We start from the raw sequence: 25,847 nt of genomic DNA on the forward strand, positions 1-25,847 counted from the left end.
TATTTGTAGTCCAAACCTCATAAAAACGTGGAAGGTCTTGCAAACAACACAAACAATCATATACCTTTCTTGATATAGTCATTTTCTATTGAAGAAACTGTTGACTTAAACCTAGTTTATTAGTTTTTTAAAAATTTTACACTTTGTTATATTACCTTTAACATCTAATACAGCTTCGCTACAAATGGCTTTCTTATTTATCTTGTAATTTCCTCCATTTTCAATACTTGTTTTAGAAATGGTCAGTTTATAGACACATCCACTAAATGCTTCCATTTTCATGTTTTCCGTGTCTTTAGTAATCTCCAATTCGTTTTTGAACCACACAACAAAACCGTTTCTTTCTTCTGTTTGACATTCAAATATTGTCTTTGAACCTTCTACGATGGTGGTATTTTTCAATTTTTCTTTAAACATTGCTGATTGAAAGTGAAAAAAAATAATGATTATGAATAGAACAGTTTATTGCAAATTGAATTATTGTTTTAGCTAATTCAGCCTTCTATGCTCGCCTAAATTATTCAATTCAAGAAATAGGTACCAACATGTTCTTCCAGGTGATAGTTTTTACCTGAAGCATAAACTGAATGAAGGTCTGTTAGATATCAATGAGAACATAACAAGCATATCCAAATAAAGATTTCCTGAAGTCGAAAACAATTTGCAATCTTAGAGTTCTAGATCGACAACTGATATTTTATACTTAGAATATATTCAGATATCGTAGGCCTATATATGTTTTTTTATAACGAGCAAAAGTACAGTAATGTGTGTGTTGGTAAAAAAAACTGTTTTTTGTTCTGTTCTAGCATATCATTTTGTAAGGAATGGTTTCTCTAGATGATATTATATTTGTATATGTAAATTCTATTAGCTGTATTGCTTCTGAATAAAAGACTATTATTATGAATAAGTTAACAAATTAATAGACATTAAAAAATCTCCTAATAGCTCAAATTGCCTTAATTGGACCATTACTACATGTACTATATTAATGATCTTGTTATTATTCTTCACTTTTTTTTATTTATTATGTTGTGTTACATACTATGGATTTGTAGTGTTATGGAAATAACAGTTTGAAATTGAAATTGATTTGATTTTGATTTTGTGGTGTTTTAACGCAACTTTTAAGCACCGCATTTATGCTATTTCATTGCGGCCAGATTTTATTGGTGGAGGAAGCCGGAGTGCCCAGAGAAAATCATCGACCTTCAGTAGGAAAACTGACAATCCTAGTCAATTAAGATTGGAGTCGAGTGCACTCTCAAGAGGGGGGTTGAACTCACAATCTCAGTGTATTTACTGGCTAGTGAATACAGTAGTAACTACTTAGACCCCTCAAAAATGAAATTGAAAATATATGAAACATATTCAGACTGTTTCATAACACATTTCGTTTAATCTAATGTTGTTCAAGATAAACGAAATTGAAATAAAAGCCGCAGCTACAGACTGACATTTTCAACATATATTTTTCTAGAAATTTGGAATCCAAAATATACAAAAAGCCTCCCCTCAAAAAAAGAACAAAATGGTCAGTACCTTAGCTCTCTTAACAGTCCGAAGACTTCAGTCTGGATGTGTATATATGAACGGCTTCCCTAGAACTTTTCATGTTGAGTTTTACCTTTTCAATTAAAGCTGTTAAGGTAATGTGTACAAAGCTGTGTTCATACGTATTAATTTTTACTCGCAAATGTAATGAATCGAATTGAAGTTCATAACATATCTCCTTTTTTCAATATCGGAAATAGTATACATTAGTAGGAACATTTAGTGTTATGAAATACTCTAAACAAATGACCGCAATATAAGTACCGGTCTTTGTAAGAATCATGCAGGTTCCTGTTGATAGGCGATTCATGACCCATCTTCAAATGGCTTTATATTTTGTTTATGAGGAAGGTATGGTATGAAAATAAGTTTCATGTATTAATTTTTTTCTTTTGAACCTTGGTTGCCATGGAAACCATCCTTACAAAATTTTGCCTAAATACGTTCATAAGTAGCCTTTGAAAATTGAAATATAAGGGGTTTTAAAGTCCCATAGAAATAAAGTTAATCAATACAAAAAATATGTATATTTACAGTATTGACAAACAAAACCCCTAACTATACAAAAACGTTAAAATTTTGAATTTACTTAATAGTTTGTTTCCATAGCAACCATTTAAAAATGTGTTAAAATTCGAAAATGAAAAATTTCAAAAAATCTTTAATTTTAAATCTGTTTATCTCCCAAGACCAACAATACCATGAAATGTCATTGACAAATTTTGAAAGACCACATTCTATATATTGATAAAATAAAAAGAAAGTCGTGTGTTTTTTTTTTCTTTAAAAAAATAATTTTAGTCAAAAATTGTCAATTTTCACCAAAATTCAGATTACCAAACAGATGAATACTGAAACATTTTGAACTGAAAAAGCTAAAACATTTCATTTATACGTGCATTTCTGACACAAATTTGGTAATTATAAATGAGAATATATGATTGATAGAGATATTTTGGTATAGAAGGAATTTTTTTCTCTCTGGGCATGGTGCCACCCCCCCTTTTTTTTTCAAAATTCAAAAAATTATTAAAAATTTAAAAGATGGAATTCAATTGTGAACATTTTGAGCATTAAAACATGAAATTTCTTCAAAGGGTGAGCGCAATAATAGAAATCCCCTACACCATTTTTATACGACCCCAAAAAAATTTTGGGATCGTATAATGGTATGATGTCGTCGTCTGCGTCGTCTACGTCGTCTGCGTCGTCTACGTCGTCTGCGTCGTCTACGTCGTCTGCGTCGTCGTCGCCCGAAGACACATTGGTTTCCGGATAATAACTTTAGTTTAAGTGAATAGATCTTCATGAAACTTTTTCAGAAGGTTCAATACCACAAAAGGAAGGTTGGGATTGATTTTGGGGATGATGATCTCAACCGATTAGGAATTAGGGGCCCAAAGGGGCCCAAAACAAGCATTTTTTTAGTTTCAGGATAATAACTTGTGTAGAAGTATTTCAACTGCTCTGAAATCATATCGCAATGTTTAAAACCACAAGTAGAAGGTTTGGATTCATTTTAGGGATGATGGTCCCAACCGATTAGGAATTAGGGGCCCAAAGGGGCCCAAAACAAGCATTTTTTTAGTTTCAGGATAATAACTTGTGTAGAAGTATTTCAATTGCTCTGAAATCATATCGCAATGTTTAAAACCACAAGTAGAAGGTTTGGATTCATTTTAGGGGTAATGGGGTCAAAGTTTAGGAATTAAGGGCCAAAAAGGGGTCAAAACAAGCATTTTTCTAGTTTCAAGACAATAACTTATGTGTAATTGTATGGATCTCTCTGAAATTGTACTACAATGTTCAAAACTGCAATGGAAAGCATGGGATTGAGTTTAATGGTTATTGCTCCAAGGGGGTTTAAAAAAATTGGGGGGGGGGGATTTTTTGTTTACGATTTTTGAAGGGCTTCCTTTTTTTTCAAAATTTTTCAAATTTCGAATTTTGAAAAGTTTCAAGAAGAAATCTTCAATTGCACAGTATTGTGCAATAGATTTGTTAGATCTTTGACCACATTAATTTTGTGACAAAAACCTATATTATTTCAAAAATTTGATCACAATCCAAATTCAGACAGAATCAAGCTTGAATATTGTGACCAAATTTGCCCTAACTGTTCAGGGTTCAACCACTGGGGTCGTATAAAGTTGCGCCCTGCGGAGCACCTGGTTATATATTAAGATCTTTTTTTAGAAATGGGGAATGTGTCAAAGAGACAACAACCCAAGCAATCAACAGAAAATAGCCGAAAGGCTGAAAACTGAATGAAGGGTAGCTGCGTCCCTAATTACACTTGTTTTGTGCAAATTGAAATTTTAAATCTTTAAGTGCTATTTCATGGTCTTTAAAATTGACTCTGTCCTAGTTTCATAAATTTTGCATCAATGATTATTTGTGTCTTTCAATATATATCAATGAGTGGCTTAAAAATTCCATTTAAATGTTCTTTGTATCTGTCTTTTTTTCTTCAAAAGCAAAAAAATGCATTTTACCCCTATGTTCCATTTTAGCCATAGTGGCTAAGTTTCTTGAAGTACAAGGAAATAAAATACAAAGTTTATACAAGATACTCCCAAGTTGGGCCGAAATCGATTTAGCATATTCAGAAGAAGACTTTTTTTAAAGTAAGCAAACTAGATGAACAAATTGTGAAAAAATTCTTTAAAGGGCTATAACACCAGAAGGATTCAATTGACAATTTTGGTCATATAAACTTATTTGTAGATCTTACTTTGCTGAAAGTTGTGCTGTTTACAGTTTATCTTTGTCATTAATAATATTCAAGATAATAACCAAAAACTGCAAAATTTCCGTACAATTAACAATTTAGTGGCCGCAACCCAACAATGGGTTGTTAGATTTATCTGAAAATTTGCTCTCAAGGCTTTAGTGTTTGAGATATAAGCTACACACTGCATGTTACCCCTATGTTCTATTTTTACCCATGGCGGCCATGTTTTTTTACAATATTAAAAATAAAACACAAACTTTATTCTAGATATCCTAAGGATCATTCAGTTTAACTTTTACTGGAATTGGTTCAGTAGTTTCAGTGGAAATGTTTCAAATATTTAACACCGAACAGACAACGACGGACGCCAAGTGATGGCAAATTTCACAGTTCCTTTGAAACGGTGAGCTAAAAAAAACTACGTCAGTCCTATTAGAAATAAACTGAAAATAAAAAATTAAAAACTTGTACCATCGAGAGCGCAAACGAGGCCACTTTCCATAAATTTTAATATTTTTAAGGGTCATAACTCTTTAAAAAAAGTCCATTGTCCATCATTATAGAACTTAATTTCGAATTTTTTATTTATAAAAATACTATTTTTGATATAACAAAAATAAAAAAATATTTTATTTTTTTTGTCTTAAAACAGTGGTTTTGATAAGAAAATAACACTCTGTAAAGATTAGACCAATGGACAGTTTTAAGCTTGGTACAGTGTATCCAATTTCATTATCTATGGAAAATACATTGCCTTGTATCGTTTCTTTTGTGGACTAGTATACTATTGCGCAGAGTCAGATTATGTACACATAATGGCTGTTACTATTTACCTCCAATGTAAATCGACATGTACATCAAAACCTTTATGCAAACACTTATTTGTCACTATGTCAATTTAACTGGGTTAAAATTGAAATTGAAAAAAGAACTACAGAACCTTTCTTTCTATTCTAATATATAATAAATTAATCTAACTTATGTAAAAGATTTGAAATACATGCGGAATGTGTCCATTGGACACAGATGATGCTCGCGCTTGCAAATCATAAAAGTTATAAACGGACATAACTGAAGAACAGTAAAAGTGACACTTACCAATTGTGTACTAACTTTTATGGTGATAAGTATTGTGTAAAAGTTTCATAACATTTTGTTGAGGTAAACTAAAGAAAGAAATACAAAAACTTTTTTCCTCTATAAAGAGGGATTGCATAGAACAGTGAAAGTGACACCACCAAAATTCAAAGTTGATCTGTATTTGGTGGTTTTATATAATTAAGCATTGTGTATAATTTTAATAACATCTGGTAAAGACAAACTAAAGTTAGAGAACATAAACGGAAAATTCAGCAATTTTTCTATCTGTAAAGGGGCATAACTCTTGGACGGTTTAAGTGACACCACAAAAATTCAAACTAAGTCTGTGTTTTATGGTAATAAGCAATGTGATTAAGTTTCATTACATTTGGTTGAGGCAAACTAAAGATAGAGAACAGAAACCAACTTTGGGACGTACTGAAGGACGGACAAGGGTAAACCTTAATGCCCCCCCCCCCCGCCACTGCGGGGGCATAAAAATGTGTAAATATAACAATTGATTAAATTTGGCAAAATTCAATGAATGGTCATTGCACATGGTTGTCATAAAGGTTTGAGAATCAAAACAGTATATAATAGTTAGGACCAGCAAATTGTCCTCAAGGCCACAAGGAAAATATGTTTTGAGAACCATAAAAAAAATCGATTATTCTGCCGTATACAAATAATATTCAGTTAGGTTTTTAAAAATAATAATAATAGACAAGCTGTCCTTTTCCACCATATACAATAGAAACATTGACAAATTCTTGCACAATTTAATGTAGATCGTTGGTATATTTTTCCTCAGATAGAACATGTAGAATTTGTATGCCCCCACCGTAGCAAAGGGGGCATTAAGTTGTACCCTTGTCCGTAAGTACGTCCGTTCCAGAGTTATACCATTCTATAAATGGAAAAAAGTGCTGACTTTTTTGTTTCCGTTCTCTAACTTAAGTTCATGAAGTTTGCCACAACCAAATGTTTTGAAACTTATACACAATGCTTATTTCCATAAAATTCAGAACAGTTAGAATGTTATTGGTTTAACATGTACTGTCAATAAGTTATGCCCCTTATAAATTGGAAAAAATGCTGAATTTTCCGTTTCCGTTCTCTCTTTTTCGTCTGTCTGACATAGTTCATCTTACACTGACCTCATTTTCTTAGAACATTGATAATGTTAAGTTAATATGATACTTGTATTAAAATCTTTACATAACACTTACAGAGTTTCAAAAGTAATTCAATGATAAATAAAACCAACCAGACATTTCAGGGTGAACCTTCTTGCTTAACAGATCTTAGTCTAGGTTTAAAGTTTTTAAAGCATTAATCTGTTTCAAAAACCAACAATGAGTTGCATTAAATTGTTCCTGTAACCTTTTTATAGCCATTTTGAAAGACAAAGTATCCTGAGCTATTTTTTTTAAAATGTTCATTAAGATTTGTTTTTCTAGATAATCATGTTATGCTCATTGTTGAAGGATAGACGGTGACCTGTGGTTGTTTATTTCTATGTCTTTGCTCTCTGGTGGAGAGTTAATTGTCTCATTGACAATTACAACACATCGTCTTATTTTTATACATAGACTTACTAGTAATTATTAAGTTTTGGATTCAACATTATTCTTTTTCACTGACAGCATCAGTCTTAGATACGACAACGGGTTATGCGTATTACCAATTTTTTTTAAACTTCTGAGAAATCTTACATATAAGATTGAAGGGAGGGGGTACATATGATGCCCTCAACTTTAGAAGTTGTGTTATGCTTAAATTCTTAAAATACTTAGTTCACAAGTAAACTAAATGAGATACCACGTTTTTTTTCAACAAATTTTATAATTTTGAAAAAAAAAAAAAAAAAATCGAAAAAAAGGGGGGTGGACCATACCCAGAGTGATGATTTTTCATTTTGTACAAGTCTATCTTCATTTACTATATATTTTTGTTTGAAATTAACAAATGCGTGTCAGAATTGCACATATAAATGGAATATTTTAGCTTTTTAAGTTACTAAGTGTTTGATTATTCATCTGATTGTTAATCTGAAGTTTGGTGAAAATTGACAATTTTTGACTAAAATTTTTTTTTTAAAGAAAAAAAAACGCACGACTTTCTTTTTATTTTATGAATATATAGAATGTGGTCTTTCAAAATTTGTCAATGACATTTCATGGTATTGTTGGTCTTGGGAGATAAACAGATTTAAAATTTAGGAGTTTTTGAAATTTTTCATTTTCGAAATTTAACATATTTTTAAATGGTTGCTATGGAAACAAACTATTTAGTAAATTCACAATTTTAATGTTTTTGTATAGTTTGGGGTTTTGTTTGTCAATACTGTAAATATACATATTGTTTGTATTGATTAACAATATTTCTATGGGACTTTAAATTCCGTTATTTTATATTTTCAAAAAGGGTCTTTTTTCACATATTCAAGCAAAATGTTGATTTGATGGTTACCATGGCAACGGGCATAATACAGGGAAAATAAAGACAGAATTTTACTCATCTACCAAAGTTCTTATGATAAAGGGCAAAAAAAATTACTTCTGTGACATGTCATGAATCACCTTCTGCATGATTTTTACAAAGACAGGTACATAAGTATTATAGGGAATAATGGATATAAAGCGGCAATCCAAAGAGAGTGAACAAGATACTAATATTGCTGTCTTTTACACTAAAAAAAGCTATTTTATCATATTTTCGCCGCAGCGGAAACATTCTTCAACTAAATATATCTTTATAGATGAATCTATATCTTCCTCCGAAATGTTTGAAACTTTAATTTTTGTGTTTTATTTTACTGTCTTATCTATGATATTAATTGTACTTTCGGAGGCTAATATGAGGCTGAGGCTGCTGGATCACAATCAGTAAATCGACTTAAAAATGAATTAATGCAGAATATAGAGGTGTTTAAAACACAGGCAAGGACCATTAATTAAACCACATTCACCGTATGCTCATTATTGTATACACGTGCACATTAAGTAAAACTTTGAAATTGATATTTTGACAATTTCTTGCATCAGGACTGATAATTTTTTCCTATCTAAAACTAATTACCAATGTACCAATGTTTAGCTTTCTTAAAAACTAATTTATTTCAAACCGATAGCTTCACATTTACAAAACAACCATCACAAAACCATAAGTATAACTACATACTTAAACGAGTAAATACATATTTGTTCATTAATTTACAATGAAATAAGTACACGACGGGTTCAAAACTGCCCAAATATTTGGACTACATTACTAATCTAGTCAAAATATTATTAATTGGTCATACAAAAATTGTGCTGTTTAAATACACAAAGCTTCTTTTTTATAAATGTCCAAGAAATTACGCCTAAATAAGGCCTAAATGAGGTATTTACTTAAGTAATAAGTAAAAATATAATAGTTTTGTTATAATTAAAACTTTCTATTTGCAAATTTTGTAATAACGTAATGGTGTTCCTTTACAGAGTTTAATTCACTTACCTGTAACATTTAACACAACTTCGCTGCAAACATTATTCTTTTTAATTTTGTATGTTCCTTCATCTGCCATACTTGTAGGTGATATAATGAGTTGATAGATGTGACCAGGTAATGATTTCATTTTTATATTTTTGGTGTTATCAGCTATCCCGTCCTCGTTTTTAAACCATTCAACAGGGCTGTATTCTTTTTCTGTTTCACATACTAGGTATGTGTCTAGACCTTCGACACACGTTTCATAAGTCAATGGTCGTTTGTAAAATGCTGTTCAAGTAAAAAACACGACGATAGGTAATCAAGATTAATGTTAATTAAAAGAATCATGTACCTTAATGACTTTAATTTTTGCTTAAATTTTCGAGATACTATCTTATTTTATGAAATTACATTAAACTACACAATAAAAATTTTCTCAGGTCAACAATAATAAATACCATATTCATAATAATATAACAGAACAGTTATTCAAAGAAATATTAGCAACAATTCAAATTATAACAAGCCTATTTTTTTAAGTATCCACCGGATTGTATACCTAAAACTAAAAAAAATATATTGCAGTTTAAAATAACATTTCTAACCTCTTTTTAAACTGTCAAATTTGAACGGAAAACTTTTCCTATACAATAACATATGTGTCCGTTTTAAAAACATAGATATAGACTTTTGTTATGTTAGTGAGTAAATAAAGCAGTAATGCAAGGGAGCTTAACTTGTATTTGATATCGAATGACAGCATGTTTTACAAGATATGATAAACTTTTTGACATATCATCATACATCTGATCAACAATTTGAACACCAATATAATTGATTTGCTATTATTCAATTAAGTTAAAGGTCGTAATTAAAAATTGAAATGAAGGATGCTTTAGATTACACGAAATGTTATCTTGGTTTTTTTTCAAAGCCTGATAAAAATTAACGACAAACTATAAAATTTAAACTTTCCCATATTAGACCCACTCAATTGTCGTGTATGAAACCTCTAACTTGTTATTATTCCAATTGCCAAATAGATTTGGTATACACGGGCATATATAGAACAACATTATTACATATATGAATGTATAGTTCCAAGGATAATTTTTACTTTGAGACTTTTTAGAGCGTGTACCGTTCACCTGCACCTTCACAAATGACCATTGTGTGTAAAATTCACCATGCAAGGGTTTTTTCTTTAAAAGAGTTAACTGACAATTTTAGTCATGATGATCATGTTTGATTCTAAAAGTATCTAACTACATGTGTTCCTACTTTACTTTTTAACTATTTGAATAAAAGTTTTTATTATAAAGCGTTGATTTCTACATCCAAAAAAGGTCAAAATAAGTGATTTTGACGAAATTTGACAAAATTGGCCAGATTTGAACTAAATTTAGGACCCAGAAACATAAAGCGCAGGCGTCGACAAACTAAATATTCCAGTTAAACATGTAAAATGTCATTACAAACATCGTGTTCAAAAATCTATTTTGTCGACGTATTCGCTCTATGTTTCCTGTCCCATAATCAATGCAAAATTTACCAATTTTCATTGATTTTTCGTGGAAAATCAAAATGAGTACTTTTTGTGACGTCATCAGTAAAACGCAGGAACGTAAATTTTCAACAAATAGGTTTATTTCCTTTCTAGTCAATGTATTAGCTATGAATCACTGTGATATTGGTCAATAAATCCTAATTTGAAATTTGAGGTAAAAAAGAGGACCATTTTAGGGTCTTATCGAACCTACTCCTTTCAAATAAAATTGTAAAAATATTAGGTGCAATAACTTCATTAACGGGTCACTTTTTAAGTTAATGTCGTGATGTTTTTTTAGGAACTTGTCCTTCTGGTCATTGCTGCGATTTCTATATATCTATTTTTAAAATAATATTGACAAAAATGCCCAAATATTTGTGAAAATAAAACATGAACTACTTAAACTTCGAGTGCTATGACGGTTATAGTTAATTGATGTTTTTTTTATCATTTTTTTTGCTGAGAAACGTTTACTAACTATATCATGTTTTTTTTTATTTAAAATTTTGCATTTAAGGGCAAGGTCTTTTTGTAAAAATAAAAAAAAACAAAACTTGAAGTTTACTCTTATGTTCTATTATTACCTATGTCAGCAATGTTGGTTTGTAGGTGGCGTCATTGATCTTTTTTTTAAAGTACCCAGCTAATAAAAATGGCATAACTTGTTTTCAATTTGTTGACAAAAATGTTAAAATTCGTCATTAAAGTTTCAATAATTTTATTAAAAGTCATCTGACGATTTCTATAATTTGATTTTACGTATATCTTTGAAAGTGATGCTTGATCTTTAATTCATTTCATAATAATACACAAACAATTTTGAAAAGTGTAATTATGTGCTAATGATTTTACAGCTTGTTCTATGTTGTTAAGTTTCATCATTGTCCTAAGTACGATAAAGGGTTGCCCACTCAAAAACCAAACATGATTTACCCCCGCTACATTACTTTGTAAGCCTGTCCCAAGTCATGAACCTGTAGTTCATGATCAGTGGCTGTCGTAGGTTCATGTCAGTCTTTATCGTGATTTTTATTGTTAACAATAAAGCCGCTAGTTTTATCGTTTTGATTGGGTCTTTTTGTAGGGAGGGGTCGGGGTCGGAGAAGCTGCATCAAAATGGACTATCCGATGTATATCAAATTATGGGAAAATGGATCCGACTTCGTATAAGTTTTTGCCGACTTTTCTGTGCATTCTTCTATGTAACTCCAATACACAACTATTTACGAAAAAAAGTTAAACACATATATATGAAACAACTGTAATAATATTTGATAAGAGTTTATAAATGAATTTGTCAGAAGACTGCGTACTATTACTAGATAAACAAGTTAAAGCATATAATAAATATCCGGTATTTTAAATTCAGATATTCTATTGTTCGGCAAAATTGTAACAGTCAAGGGTGTTTCTTCTAAAAAAATACTATAATTAATTACCTTTAACATGTAACACAGCTTCGCTGCAAACACTCTTCTTTTTTATTGTGTATTTTCCTTTATCTTTTAGACTTGTAGGTGTAATAATGAGTTGATAGATATTATCTGGTGATGATTTTATCGTTATATTATTGGTGTCATCAGTTATCCTATGGTCGTCGTGAAACCATTCAACAGGACTGTGCTCTTCTTCTGTTTTACATTGTAATACCGTTTGAAAACCTTCTACGCTTGCTTTATCTGTTAACGGCTGTCTAAACAGTGCTGTTTAAAAGTAAAAATCTAAGATGATAAATTTTTCGTTCAATTAATCATGTCGTTGTTTTTTTCTCTCGAGTATTGTGAAGACATCATGTATTGAATATATTAGCTCTTAAGTGTTGCTATTGGGCATTTGAATAACAACTAATTTGTCGACCGTATCATTGAAGATACGTGTTTTATGGAACCGGCGACTGGGTCAGTAAAAAGTGTTCCGATAATGTAATAACTACCACTGGGTCCATACATCTGTGGTGAACTATCTGTTCAACCGGTATGTATCTGACTAGTAGACATCATCTACGCTCTGACATGAATAGATTCATGCTGTGCTATTGATATTTGCTGTTATGAAATTTAAGCAATCATTTGAAATGAAGAAATACATATCCTTATTCATAGCTGTGATTTCGTGGCCGTTATCTTTTTTATGTTAGTTTTTATGATTTTCCAAGGTTTGTGTTAGGCTTCGATTATTCATTTGATGGTTGAAATGTAGATCTGGTGCAGCACCGCTGGCCCTGTTTATGTTATTACATCAGTTATTCTGCTTATTCAGTAAATTTTTTTAAGTCAGTATTTATGAAGACTTGTGTTAGAAAATAAATACAGTGTTTACTTTCGTTAGTATTTTTTTTTAAAGTCAGTATTAATAAATACTTGTGTTATAATACTAATACATTGTTTAATCTCGTAGACGTGTCTGTCAACCATTTTACACTTTCGTTTATACTTGTTTATAAATTAAAAAAAAAGTGAACAATTAAATTAATGATGCATGAACAATCAACCTAGATCATATATCATTTTGCCGTTAGTGCATATTTTGATAATATTATACTCCAAATACAATAATTTTTTTTATCCGCAATACGTATTGCATAGTTAAAGGAGAAGGAAACCCATTTTTGTTGAAAGTTGAAAGAATTATTGTAATTAATAAGGTTTACTGTTTAAACATGTTAAAGTTATTAAACATTATGCTCAGAAATGTAAAACCCGTTAGTTTAAATATAAAATTTTTAAATTTCCCACCAATTACTGGATATCGACATTTTGAGGAGCTCTTCTGTATTGGAGAGTACAGAAGGTGTAATTTGCCACGTCATCCCTACTGTTCCGGTCTAAGGAAAAGCAACCATATTCATTAAAATTTTCTTTCACCAATACGATATTATGCCATCTTGTCAAGCTATCAATTGTGTAAATGAAAGAGGAAAGTGTGGGAAGAGCTTTTTTTGAAATACCAGGTCCTTTAAAATCTAGCGAGAAACGTAAACTCTGCAAACTTTGGATAGATCATTTGCACAATGATAATCTGAAAATTGAAACTTTTGTGTGGAGTAAAGGCAGAGTTGTTTGTGAAGAACATTTTGAACAAGATTGTTTTGAAAGGAATCTAATGGCTGAATCCCTGGGGTTTAAATCTGGAAGACTCACACTGAAGCCAGGAGCAGTACCAGCCATACTTAAACCTGGCCCTGGTGTAGCTGATCGTCAAAAGGAAAGGACATCTACCAAAATATTTCAGGAGAAGAGACGGAAGGCACAGGTAATTTTAAGAATTTACTTGTTTTTCTGTCAGTCTTTTTTCTTCACATGCTTATGGTCCTACGGATAAAATATAGCATTATAGGGGAAGGACTATATTGCACACAGGACACATGAACACATATGTGGAGGACCCAATGATGTCACCTGAAAGTGAAAGAGGGGCGAAAGATACCAAAGGGACATTCAAACTCATAAGACAGACAAAGAGTACACTAAACACAACATAGAAAACTAAACGAACCCTACCAAAAAGTGGGGGGTGATCTCGTAAAAGGGGTGTTAAGTGCAGGAACACTTTTTCTTTATTTTTGTAAAAAAAAAGCTTTTTGATTATTTCAGCTTAAAAGTAGTGTAACTGCCTTTGTAAACACCAAGGAAAAAAGTTCCAATAAACAATAATAAAAGGACATTGTCAGAAAGTACAGACAAAAAAAGCAACAAAACCAAAAAAAAAAAAATCAAAAGTTCAACTGCAGTTCATCCTCAACAGTCAGATGATATTTTATTTGAGGTAATTTGTGTATGTTTTATTTTCAATTTCATCGCGGCCTACTTATCGTCCAACTGGGGTTAGTAGAGTCTGTTGAATTTTCTCGACTGATAATCGAACCCCTCGAGGTTTACCGTTTGAACCTACCCGAGTAAATTTCGACATCAACCCTGGGTTGGGGCAGGTTTAGTAGACTTTCAAAAGAGTGATAAAAAATAAAACAAAGAAGATCATGCTACAATGACAGATTTTGTTTTTAAATGCAGCATAAAAAAAGGGTTAGTAAGTATAGATTATAACATGCCCTTTTCCATATTGGCCCTGGTATCATCCCGAGACTCCCATATCGGCCTCGAGGCTTTAGCCGAGGTCCGATATGGGTCGAGGGATGATACCAGGGCCAATATGGAAAAGACATGTTACAATCTTTTTATCACATATTTAATTTCTGCAGAAAAGAGAAACAAAGGTCAATTATAACAATTTAATGAAAGATAAAAGGTAAAATCTTAAACATTTTATCACAAACGTGTCGTTAAGGACACAGTGACGTCACGTCATTTAGAATCAGGGCACAATATCAATATGGTCTTTTTTGCCCCGGGCAATTTTGAGGTTATTGCATATGCAAAACCAGACGTATTCGTAACAAATATGTGATAAAAGAAATTTATTTTTTAACAGTATTTTGTCATATATAAACATTTTTCATGTGTAAAGACTGTCAGTGATGATTTTGTTTATTAATATAACAAAAAACTAAATTTGGTTACTTCGTTTAGTTTTCTAAGAATGAAATGAAAATTTATTACGAAAAGTCATATATACGAAAACTAATGGATAGGCTTTTCGTGAATTTATTACTACCGTACATGAAATATGTTGCTACTTTAGATTAAACGCTTGATAAAAATCGAAAATCTATGGACCGGTTCACTGAGTTTCTGTGAAATTTAATTCAGGAACAATTTAAAAAGGGTAAATTTTAATTGGTTCCTGAGTTGGTTTATAATTATATATGTACATAGTCGTTACTACAACGAAAATTATTATTTAGCATCCATTTTGAGAGTTAACTCAATGAGAGTTTTCACTTCGATTCGGTAGAGGTACGCACATGCGCATTAACACTTGTTTTGCTACCCGAGTTTGGCGAATCCAAGTAGGCCCTGGACACTATTCTATAATTCTGTTTTTAACTAATTATCTTTTAAATTATTTGATTATGAAGTTTTATGCTTCCAGTTCGTTCGAGGCCAAGATTTATTTATAGATGGATCGTTATCCGGTTATCTCTATGGGTTAGAACTGACCTGGATCTAGACTCCAAGCTTCATACTATGCTTGCAACGCTGTGTCTTGGTCTAGACCTCTTTGGCCTCTTGTATATACTTATTCAGTTTATCCCGGTCAGGAATTTACTGGTCAGGGCTTCCTGGTCTTGGTTTTCCAAGTCAGTGTTTTCCTAGTCAGAGTTTTCCTGGTCAGTCTTTTCCAGGTTTCTGACCTTATTGTGGATCAGCTACTACTCTAGTTGTTTGTCCGCAGATTACTATATCTCGTCTGTTCCTGTTCCTCCTTTAGCAGTATCATCTTGTAGTTGTGTATCTGTGCCTGCTGCTCCGCCTATCTCTCTTGTTAGGCATCAGGTTAATCAAGCTACTTTCGTCAATCTATTTCTGAACTCATGTGTTTCTCTACCCGCCTGAGTACGCTAGAGAACAACATCAATAAGTTCAATTCTCCAGTGATTAACACCCTCCAGATAATAATATTGAAAGTGATCAGGAGGACAGGATAAGGAAGTTTTTTCAGTGTCCCCAAGTAGTCAGGAATAAAGATTTACTTATGATGATCCAGTTCAGAACTCTCAGAATGTTTCTCAACACTCTGTTCATGTGTCTTTCCCTTCTTCTGTGATTTCCCGTTTTTTCTACCAATTCCAGTAAGGATCCTGAGGCTAAGAATACTCCTTCTTCTTTGAAGGATCTTAAAAATTCGGTTTTGAGAGATGTCAACAATGACCTTTTCCGTCTACACCTAGACCAAAGGGACCAACCTCTACTTTCGAGGCTTCTTGTTGTCTGTCTTGAGACAATGCAACGTCACATACTTGTTTTCCTCAATACAACAATATGTCGAAATCTGTTCAGAATCGTCCTAGGAATATTTTAGACACTGCTGACACTTTTTTTAAACTAAGTTCCTCTAGTACCTGGAGACTTTCCACCTGAGGCGGACAAAGCTTTGGGTTCCATATTCATGATAGTCACCTGCACTTGATCGAAAAGAGCTGAATTTTTTGATGAAGCAAAAGTTTTCGATAATCTCAAGGATGTTCTTATAAGTCTCCTTTAGATGATAAGATTTAGGGCTCACCACTTTGAAATGAGATTAAGAAGCATCTCAGTCAAACCCCAGCTCGAGTGAAGGTGAATGTTTCTCTTTCCGGAAATATTACCAAACGAGATAGTTTTTTTTCCGTTGGAGGTTCATCTTTAATTTCCCGAGAGAATAGGAGGAAAGTTACTTATGATGGCGGTAATAAGTGTGGTCCTACGAATTCTTCATTCCCTATGTCTAATTTTAGAAGTTTTCACAGAGGCGACAAGAAAGTCAATCCTTTTTCCTAGACAGTTGCTCCCTCATTCGTTACTGTCAGAACCCAATCCAGAGATGTACGCTCCCAGCTCAGCATGATTGCGAATTTCAAGTTCCAATCATTCATCAGGAATTGTATCCTCATCTTGTCTGGTGGATTTTCAAGCAAACTCTTTGAAAGGCCGACTTCTGTCTTCTGCAGTTCCAAATCAGATTCTGTTCACAGATGCCTCAAACCTCGGGGAGCTTATCTGGAAAGTCTTTTAGTCTCGGGAGTGCGGACCCCTGATCATTTGAAGGAACTCATCAGCATAATAGAAATGAAGGCATTTCTTCTCGCTCAGTCTTAGATTATGTCCCTACTGCAGAACAAATCTTTAGCTCTAAGAACAGCGGTATACTAATGGTGTCTTTATCTAGCATCGAACAACACCACATTGGTTGCTTTTACCAAAACCAAGGAGGAACTCATACGAGCTATTCCTTTTAAAAAGAGAAACTCTTTTTCTTTGCAATCACCTTTATCTACAAATCGTAGTGCGTCATCACCCAGGGAAACTCAATGCATTAGCAGATGCTCTGTCCAGAACACTTACCACAGTCAATACAGAGTGGAAACTGATCCAATCATTATTTCAGGCAATGACCCTTCAATGGAAGTCCTCTCATGTAGACCTATTTGCAAAAAACCTCAGTTACAAAGTGCAAGTGTTCATGTTTCTTGTATCAGATCCGAAAGCCTACGAAGTATACATCATGAGTGTTCCTTTGGGACGGAATGTTGCTAACACCTGCCCTTCATTCACAGCAGACAAAAAGCTGATCATTCTTATTGTCCCAGCTTAGTCTAGACAAGTCTTTCTCTTCGTCTGTCTTTTGCTAGTCCACTGGTTCTACCAGTACGACACAATCTTCAGTCCAATTCAATGGGAAGATTCTTCATCCAAATCTAGAGATGCTACATCTGTTCGCGTGGCTTCTCTCATGGATAGTTCAAGGAGATAAGTTTTTTTTCTGAATGTGCAAGCAGACATCTCTCGAGCAGTTAGAGATTCCACTTTCCTCTTCTATGATGCAAAGTGGACAATCTTCAGAAGTTGATGTAGTGAGAAGTCTCTTCTGTTCAGCAACTGACCACCTTCCTTATCAACCTTTTTGAAAAGAGAGGTGTATCTCCCTTTACTATAAAAGGCTATAGATCGGATATTTCTAAGAAGTTTCAAATGTCTGGAGGTCAGGATTTTGGTAATAATGAGTTCTTCTATCAAGAATTTAACTATTGAACGTCCTAGACAGAGAGGTTTAATTCTGATTTTGAGTATATTTTTTCAGTTTAAAAAAGCCTATCCTTTTGAACCTACTGAAAATGTAATAATCAAGCCTCTGGTAAAAGGAAATGTGAAACTCATGAATTTTCCACTGCCAATTACTGCATTTGTTTTAGTAGGGATCAGTCCTCTGCTATTCTCGTTGTCGATACAGCTTTATTAAGCAATAACTCAAACTCCTGGCCGAAGTTCAGAACCGATAGTTATTCCATCCTTTATTGATGACGCAAGTATTTTATTCAATCGGAGTCTTAATATTATATTTTCAGAGAACACGGAGTCGTTATGCCTCTTTAAATTCCAGGTTAATTTGTTCTATTAACAAAGGAAAAACATTGTTTCTGCTAAAACCATTCCAACTTGCATCTGTAAAACTATTTAATTACCTTACGATTCTTTCTATGCAGGTCTTCTGTACGTTAAAGCACATGGTTTTAGAGCTATTTTTACCTCCTGTGCAATGTTCAATAAGGCTTCTTCAGAGGAAGTTTAATCTGCAGGTTGCTTAAGAACTAAAAGTTTTTTCATTTTTCCCTATCTGCAATTTTTATCTTCTCTAGATCATAATTTGAATTCCTCAGGAACTTTAGTTTCCTCAAAAAGATTTATTTTTCGTCTGCATCTTCTAGTTCATGAGATGCAGCTTTGTGTATTTTACTCAGAATTTTTTTTAAATTAAAATGATATTCTGTTTAATGAATACATGCCATCATAAATTAAAGGCCCCTCCCAAATTCCCCTTCCACTACCTGATTTATTCCTAGTGCTTCTTGCTTACTTAAGGAAGTTATATGGATAATCTAAAGGCATGATTATATATACAAAAGTCATCCCTCGTTCTCATTAAAAATATTTTAATTTGGGGATTTCAGCCTGTCAAACGTGTGAAGAAGATATCCAGAATTTATAATGATCAGTATACGTATCTATTTAATAAAATCTCCGTTTTTAACTGATCTCGACGAATAAGCTATGGTTTTGACTGATGTTTAGACTTCAGATCTGACATGATTTCTTAAACTGTTTGTTGAAAAATTAAAAAAAGTATTAATAACTCTTTTGTTTCACCTCGCTCTGGCACAGTTGGTCTTTGACAGAGTTGATTTGATTCGGGTCAATCTAATCTAGAGTGTCAGAGGTTAAATTAAAAACAAAATATTCACTTATTCAGAAAATAAGTATATATACCATATAACAAGTGTTTATCAATAATCATGACATATATTTACCTTTAACGTTCAACACTGCTTTGCTACATACACCATTCTTTTTGATGCTATATGTGCCTTTATCACCAAGACGTGTAGAAGCAATTTTAAGTTTATAGATATGATCCGGTAAAGTTTCCATAATTATGTTTTTCTGTATTTCAGCTAATTTTGCGTCATTTTTAAACCACTCAATAGCACTGCTTTCGTCTTCTGTTTCACATTCAAATACAGTCGAAGATCCTTCCAGAACGGTGGAATTTACCAAGGCCAGTTTGAACATTGCTATTTGCAAAAAAAAGAAGATATGACGTTGATAAGTATTGAACATGTTGAACTTGTAGATTTTATGATTATTAATCCTTTTGTCAAATACTTTCTGAAAAAGATATATTTCAATTGTCACCAGAACATCATACGATATGCCCTTTCATCTATACGCACATCCTCAGCTGAAAAAAAAACATAATGAATAAAAGGCAAAAAAAAAAATGGCACATGTAAATATACTATTATAGTAGTATATGGCTATCACGTTATTTGTGTATTGATAAATGTAACTCTGATTTTGCTTTTAAAGAGCCAATCCGCCAGAAAACCATGCAATATTCAGAAAATCGTCCAAATCGACAATCACAACTTGACAAATTTTTATATATCATATCAATCCTTGACATAAAATTAAAAAAATTGGCCACTTAATTTTCGCCAGAATCGTATCTATTTTTAGTAACAGCCTCATTTGCATAATTATGTAAATTCATTATAAAACCAAGGAAAAATCCAACTTTTAATGCCTTTTAAGAACTACCGAAAAGCATATTAAATGGGGTAGTTGAGTTTTTAGAGTAATGTCAGGTGGAACCCTTCCATTTTCCTATGTAATGGTCAATACAAAAAAAAATTTAAACGATTTGGCACATTGCCAGGAGCACGGACACAAAGGCGGGTTTTTTCATACCTGAATTTACATGGTTTTCATTTGCTTGTAACTTGCAAGACCCATTCCAGATATGTTTGCAACGTATATCAGTTTGAACTATGGGGTATGGTTTATATCAAAACAAAATATTAAGCTTGGCAAATGACTATTATATGTTAATTTATACCTTGGAAGATTGGTAATTTTAGTCCCCTATTGACAAATTTTGATTTCATTTTAATTGAATTCTAAACACAATTGGAAATAAAATGGCACATTTAATCATTTGGAAAAGTCAAATAAAGTAACTAAAACATGAAATAAGAAGTGTTTGTACCGCAAGTGCAAAAGTCACTAAATTGTCTGGAACTAGTGAGTCATCTTTTATGCTTTTCCGTGGACTTATCTCCCTTGGGTAAAATCTCCACTCCAAAATGTCAGCTTCCAGTGATGGTTTGACAGACGACATTTACAGTGAAGTTTGTGACTTTTCCTATCTTGGTGGAGGATGTGGGATATCCCATCACTATTCATCTACACCTAATATACTTTTTAAAGTATATGAATGCACCAAACCTACTACTATTCATCTTAAACGTCTGAATAGTAGTGAGAGCTGTGATTTTCCAGAAGGGCTACTTATCCTGTATAGGACTGGTATTTTTTCAATTGATGCAACAACAACTCAGCTTAGCATATGTCCTAAGCACAGGGACTTCTATGGTATCCATTGGATAAATAAGAGTGCCCGATGTCAACATCCAGACCACCCCTCTTCCAGCAAAGCCAAGGCTGACCGAGGATCTTCACCTTTGTTGTGCAAGCAGAACTGGCTGTATACTCGACAAATTATTCCCGTAGGAACAGGTACAAATATTTATTTATTTTCTCATAGTCTGTAAGTCAATCTGAAATTAGGGGACCAATATTTAAAATATCACTTTGAAATAATTTCATCTGTCTTGGTCAGTGTAGGCAGAAAGGGGACAACCATTTGATTCCGAAAAAGGGAAGGGGGATTAGAATAGTCAAAATATTTATCATGGTTATATATCACACCAGCTAAGCACAGAATACTCTTTTTCAAGCTTAACAAGGTTACAACTAGTACTGTAAACCATACAGCCTTCAACAATGAGCACAGCCCATACAGCATAGTCAGCTATTACCTCATTTCAACATACATGATGTACTGTACTGTACTGATATCCTAGATATAGGAGGATGTGGTGTGAGTGCCAATGAGACAACTCTACATCCAAATAACAATTTAAAAAAAGTAAACCATTATAGGTCAATGTACGGCCTTCAACACGGATCCTTGGTTCACACCGAACAACAAGCTATAAAGGGTCCCAAAATTACTAGTGTAAAACCATTCAAACAGGAAAACCAATGGTCTAATCTATATAAAAAAACAAGTTAGAGAAAATACCCTACATTTCCTGCTTCGTTGACTTTGCTTTGACTTATGTCTTATACATGTATATTTCATTTCATAAACAAGGGACACAGATTTTTTTTCTTTCATAGTTATACATATTTTGTTTGTAGGACTTTGCAAGCAATGCTCAATAAAGATGAAGAATTTTGTTAAAAGTGACAAGACACAGGTCAAACTAAATATAGAAGAAGATGTTGGTAAGATATATTTTAAACTTTCCTATTTAACGGTTCGTTACATATATGATAACCACGATAACCATACAAATAAATGAAATAACTTACATTAAATTACCTGATTACATGTACAAAAATGTATGTACATTGGATTCTAAGGAATAAATGTCATTAGCGCATACTTACAACTTTCTTCCGATCAAATTGCTTGAATTTGTCTTTTTATTTTCATAGTACATACTTTTTCTGTGTACTAAGTAACTACGCATCAATGACCACAAGGGTAAGATTTCATTTTATCGTAATCAAGATATTGAAATAAAAATTGCTACTGACTATTTTGAAGAAAAAGTTGTGTTCCAAATTAAACTAAATAGTTTGTAATTAGTTTTCAAATTATTTTTTGAACATTTTAATTTAATCTTTGGATTTAAAAATATTTTTGACGATTATAAAATTCTTTCATTTATATAAAGCGTAACAAATATGGCACTTTATACCTTGATTAGAGAACAATGCCATCTAAAATTGTAATCATTTATTTTCCTTGCAATTTCTGTGTACCCCAAAAAAGAGTGAACCATGAAACCTTGTGAAAGAAAGTTAAAGCAATTTGATCTATTTTGTCATGAATTGATTGATTTTTGGTTACTTAATGACCAGTGACAGATATTTCATGCATTTAAACTAATATTTCATGCATGTAAACTATCAACTAAACCACCTATGGGCACATACCAGGGGCAGATCCAACTATTTTTAAAAGAGGTTCCATCCGAAGATAAAGGGGGAGGGGTCCAACTGTATGTCCCCATTCAAAAATATTGATCATGCCAAAATTATAAAGCCAATATTAAACCAAATTTAGGCTTAAACCTAATTTGTGGTACTTTAGTTGGCAGCTCCAATACATGCCCAAAATTTGAAAGGTTTTACTGCCTGCTGGAAATATATATAAAGTATCATATTTTATTCCCCAGCCAATGAGAAATTTTAAAATTTGTTAGATGGCTACTAATAGACTTATATTAGGAAAAATATAGGGATGAATATTTTTACACTTTTGTATAAATTTGAATTTTTCAGAATTGTTTGAGAGATTGTGTGGGCACATTTCAAGTATCCATGAAGATAAGGAAGATACAGATTTAGGAAAACTATATTTTAAGTTGAAAGGGTGTTTTCTAAAAATGACTTCCACATGTTAAACTGAACTTAGTGCAGAGGTGGATTTTAGATGGAAGGGGGGAGGGGGGCAGGCCCCTGGTCCCCCCCTTTTGAGAAAAAAATTTGGTTGATTATATAGGGAATCACTGAAGCATGATGGAAGCGGGCCCCATCTTAGGCACCCAGTGGGGCCCCATCTTAGGCACCCAGTGGGCCCCCACTTATGAAAATTTCTTCATCAGCCGCTGTAGTGTAAAAAGGACAGTATAAACTATCTTTTCAAAATGACTGTCACTGCTTCCAAGTCACTGCTAAATGATGATGGCATGACAGAGTTCATCATTCTTTTTATCACATTTCTCTCAATTAACAAATTGAACAGTAATGTATGCAGTATTTCAAGCACAAACAATCAAAAAGTTCAAGAACAAGAGGAATCCTGAAACAAAGTCACACACACATAATGACAACTCAAGAAATACTGATGACTCAAAATAAAGATAAATAAGAAAGGCAGGCTAATGAAACAATTATTGATTTTTTCAATCCTTCCAAATTTGATTATAAGTGGAATGCTATGAAATAATACCACACGAATGACAAGGTTCTATAATAGAAAAAGAAGGTTTGGGTTATGGCCCCTACAGTTTAAAACTAGGGCAAATAAAATCTTCTTATACTTTTAATCAGTTTTAATTTGATGTCTAAAATTTTTATACGACCGCAAAAATTTTAATTTTCGTCGTATATTGCTATCACGTTGGCGTCGTCGTCTGCGTCGTCGTCGTCCGAATACTTTTAGTTTTCGCACTCTAACTTTAGTAAAAGTGAATAGAAATCTATGAAATTTTAACACAAGGTTTATGACCACAAAAGGAAGGTTGGGATTGATTTTGGGAGTTTTGATCCCAACATTTCAGGAATTAGGGGCCAAAAAGGGCCCAAATAAGCATTTTCTTGGTTTTCGCACAATAACTTAAGTTTAAGTAAATAGAAATCTATGAAATTTTGACACAAGGTTTATGACCACAAAAGAAAGGTTGGGATTGATTTTGGGAGTTTTGGTTCTAACAGTTTAGGAATTAGGGGCCAAAAAAGGGCCAAAATAAGCATTATTCTTGGTTTTTGCACAATAACTTTAGTTTAAGTAAATAGAAATCTATGATATTTAAACACAAGGTTTATGATTACAAAAGGAAGGTTGGTATTGATTTGGGGAGTTGAGATCCCAACAGTTTAGGAATTTGGGGATCAAAAAGAGGCCCAAATAAGCATTTTTCTTGGTTTTCACATTATAACTTTAGTACAAGTGAATAGAAATCTATGAAATTTAAACACAAGGTTTATGACCATAAAAGGAAGTTGGTATTGATTTTGGGAGTTTTGGTCCCAACAGTTTAGGAATTTGGGGCCCAAAGGGTCCAAAATTAAACTCTGTTTGATTTCATCAAAAATTGAATAATTGGGGTTCTTTGATATGCCGAATCTAACTGTGTATGTAGATTCTTAATTTTTGGTCCCGTTTTCAAATTGGTTTACATTAAGGTCCAAAGGGTCCACACTTAAACTTTGTTTGATTTTGACAAAAATTGAATCGTTGGGGTTCTTTGATATGCTGAATCTAAAAATGTACTTAGATTTTTAATTATTGGCCCAGTTTTCAAGTTGGTCCAAATCGGGGTCCAAAATTAAACTTTGTTTGATTTCATCAAAAATTGAATAAATGGGGTTCTTTGATATGTCAAATCTAACTGTGTATGTAGATTCTTAATTTTTGGTCCCATTTTCAAATTGGTTTACATTAAGGTCCAAAGGATCCAAACTTAAACTTTGTTTGATTTTGACAAAAATTGAATCCTTGGGGTTCTTTGATATGCTGAATCTAAAAATGTACTTAGATTTTTAATTATTGGCCCAGTTTTCAAGTTGGTCGAAATCGGGGTCCAAAATTAAACTTTGTTTGATTTCATCAAAAATTGAATAAACGGGGTTCTTTGATATGCCAAATCTAACTGTGTATGTAGATTCTTGATTTTTGGTCCAGTTTTCAAATTGGTCTACATTAAGGTCCAAAGGGTCCAAAATCATAATGTGACATAAACCTATGTTGTGTCAACTATTTAATCACAATCCACATTTATAGCTGTATCAAACTTAAAAGTTGTGTCCATACTTGTCCCATCTGTTCAGGGTTCTACATCTGCGGTCATATAATGCTGCGCCCTGCGAAGCAACTGGTTGTTTTTTAATCTGCTAAATCTAAGATTTTAGATTCAGATTTAAATTTAGATATTGTCCTCATTTTGAATTAGTCCACAATCTTGACATGATGCAAAATGGTCCAAAATTTAATTTTGTGATGTATGATTTCAACAAAAAGGCTTGAATAAGCATGAAATGATTATAAGAGGTTGTGATAAGAAAAAGATAAAAGGGAAGAACATCAACTGCAAATGTTAAAAGAAAACAGATACCCTTAAAACTGATTTAAAAATATATGGTTTAAATGTACTTTCACTTTAAATAGATAATTTGTTCTGGTTTAAAAAATATCAATCCAAATGTCCATTGAAAGGATATTCTTTTCTGATTTGTAAAATACGTTTGGTTGCTCATGTTGCTATTAATCTCATTTTCTTTTTGATGGACCAATGAAATCAAATCTAGATACCCCTTGTCACTTTAACTAACTGTTCTTTAATTGTATATATATCTTTGATGGAAAATACAAAATGGCAATTAACCCTTATATGAAATTTTTCAAACCATACACCAAACCATCCTATTGATTTCACGAACATTTTGACTGTATAATTTTTCTTACTGAAGAGATTCAAACATAAAACAACGAGTCACAACA

General features: G+C 32.6%; 2 protein-coding genes across 2 annotated transcripts in view; both read left to right on the forward strand.

Moving 5' to 3' along the window:
* LOC139502486 (serine/threonine-protein phosphatase 6 regulatory ankyrin repeat subunit B-like) overlaps positions 1-25,847 on the forward strand; it is a 512,428-nt gene that overhangs the window by 89,530 nt on the left and 397,051 nt on the right. The gene's annotated exons all lie outside the window — the stretch shown is intronic.
* LOC139503046 (uncharacterized) lies at positions 20,108-23,150 on the forward strand. Its single transcript, XM_071292720.1, has 3 exons — positions 20,108-21,067; positions 21,755-21,841; positions 22,907-23,150. The coding sequence occupies exons 1-3, from the start codon at positions 20,635-20,637 to the stop codon at positions 23,026-23,028; spliced, it is 642 nt and encodes a 213-aa protein (XP_071148821.1). The 5' UTR covers positions 20,108-20,634; the 3' UTR covers positions 23,029-23,150.

The sequence above is a fragment of the Mytilus edulis genome, chromosome 14, assembly GCF_963676685.1.
Source record: "Mytilus edulis chromosome 14, xbMytEdul2.2, whole genome shotgun sequence".
Taxonomy (NCBI): Eukaryota; Metazoa; Mollusca; class Bivalvia; order Mytilida; family Mytilidae; genus Mytilus; species Mytilus edulis.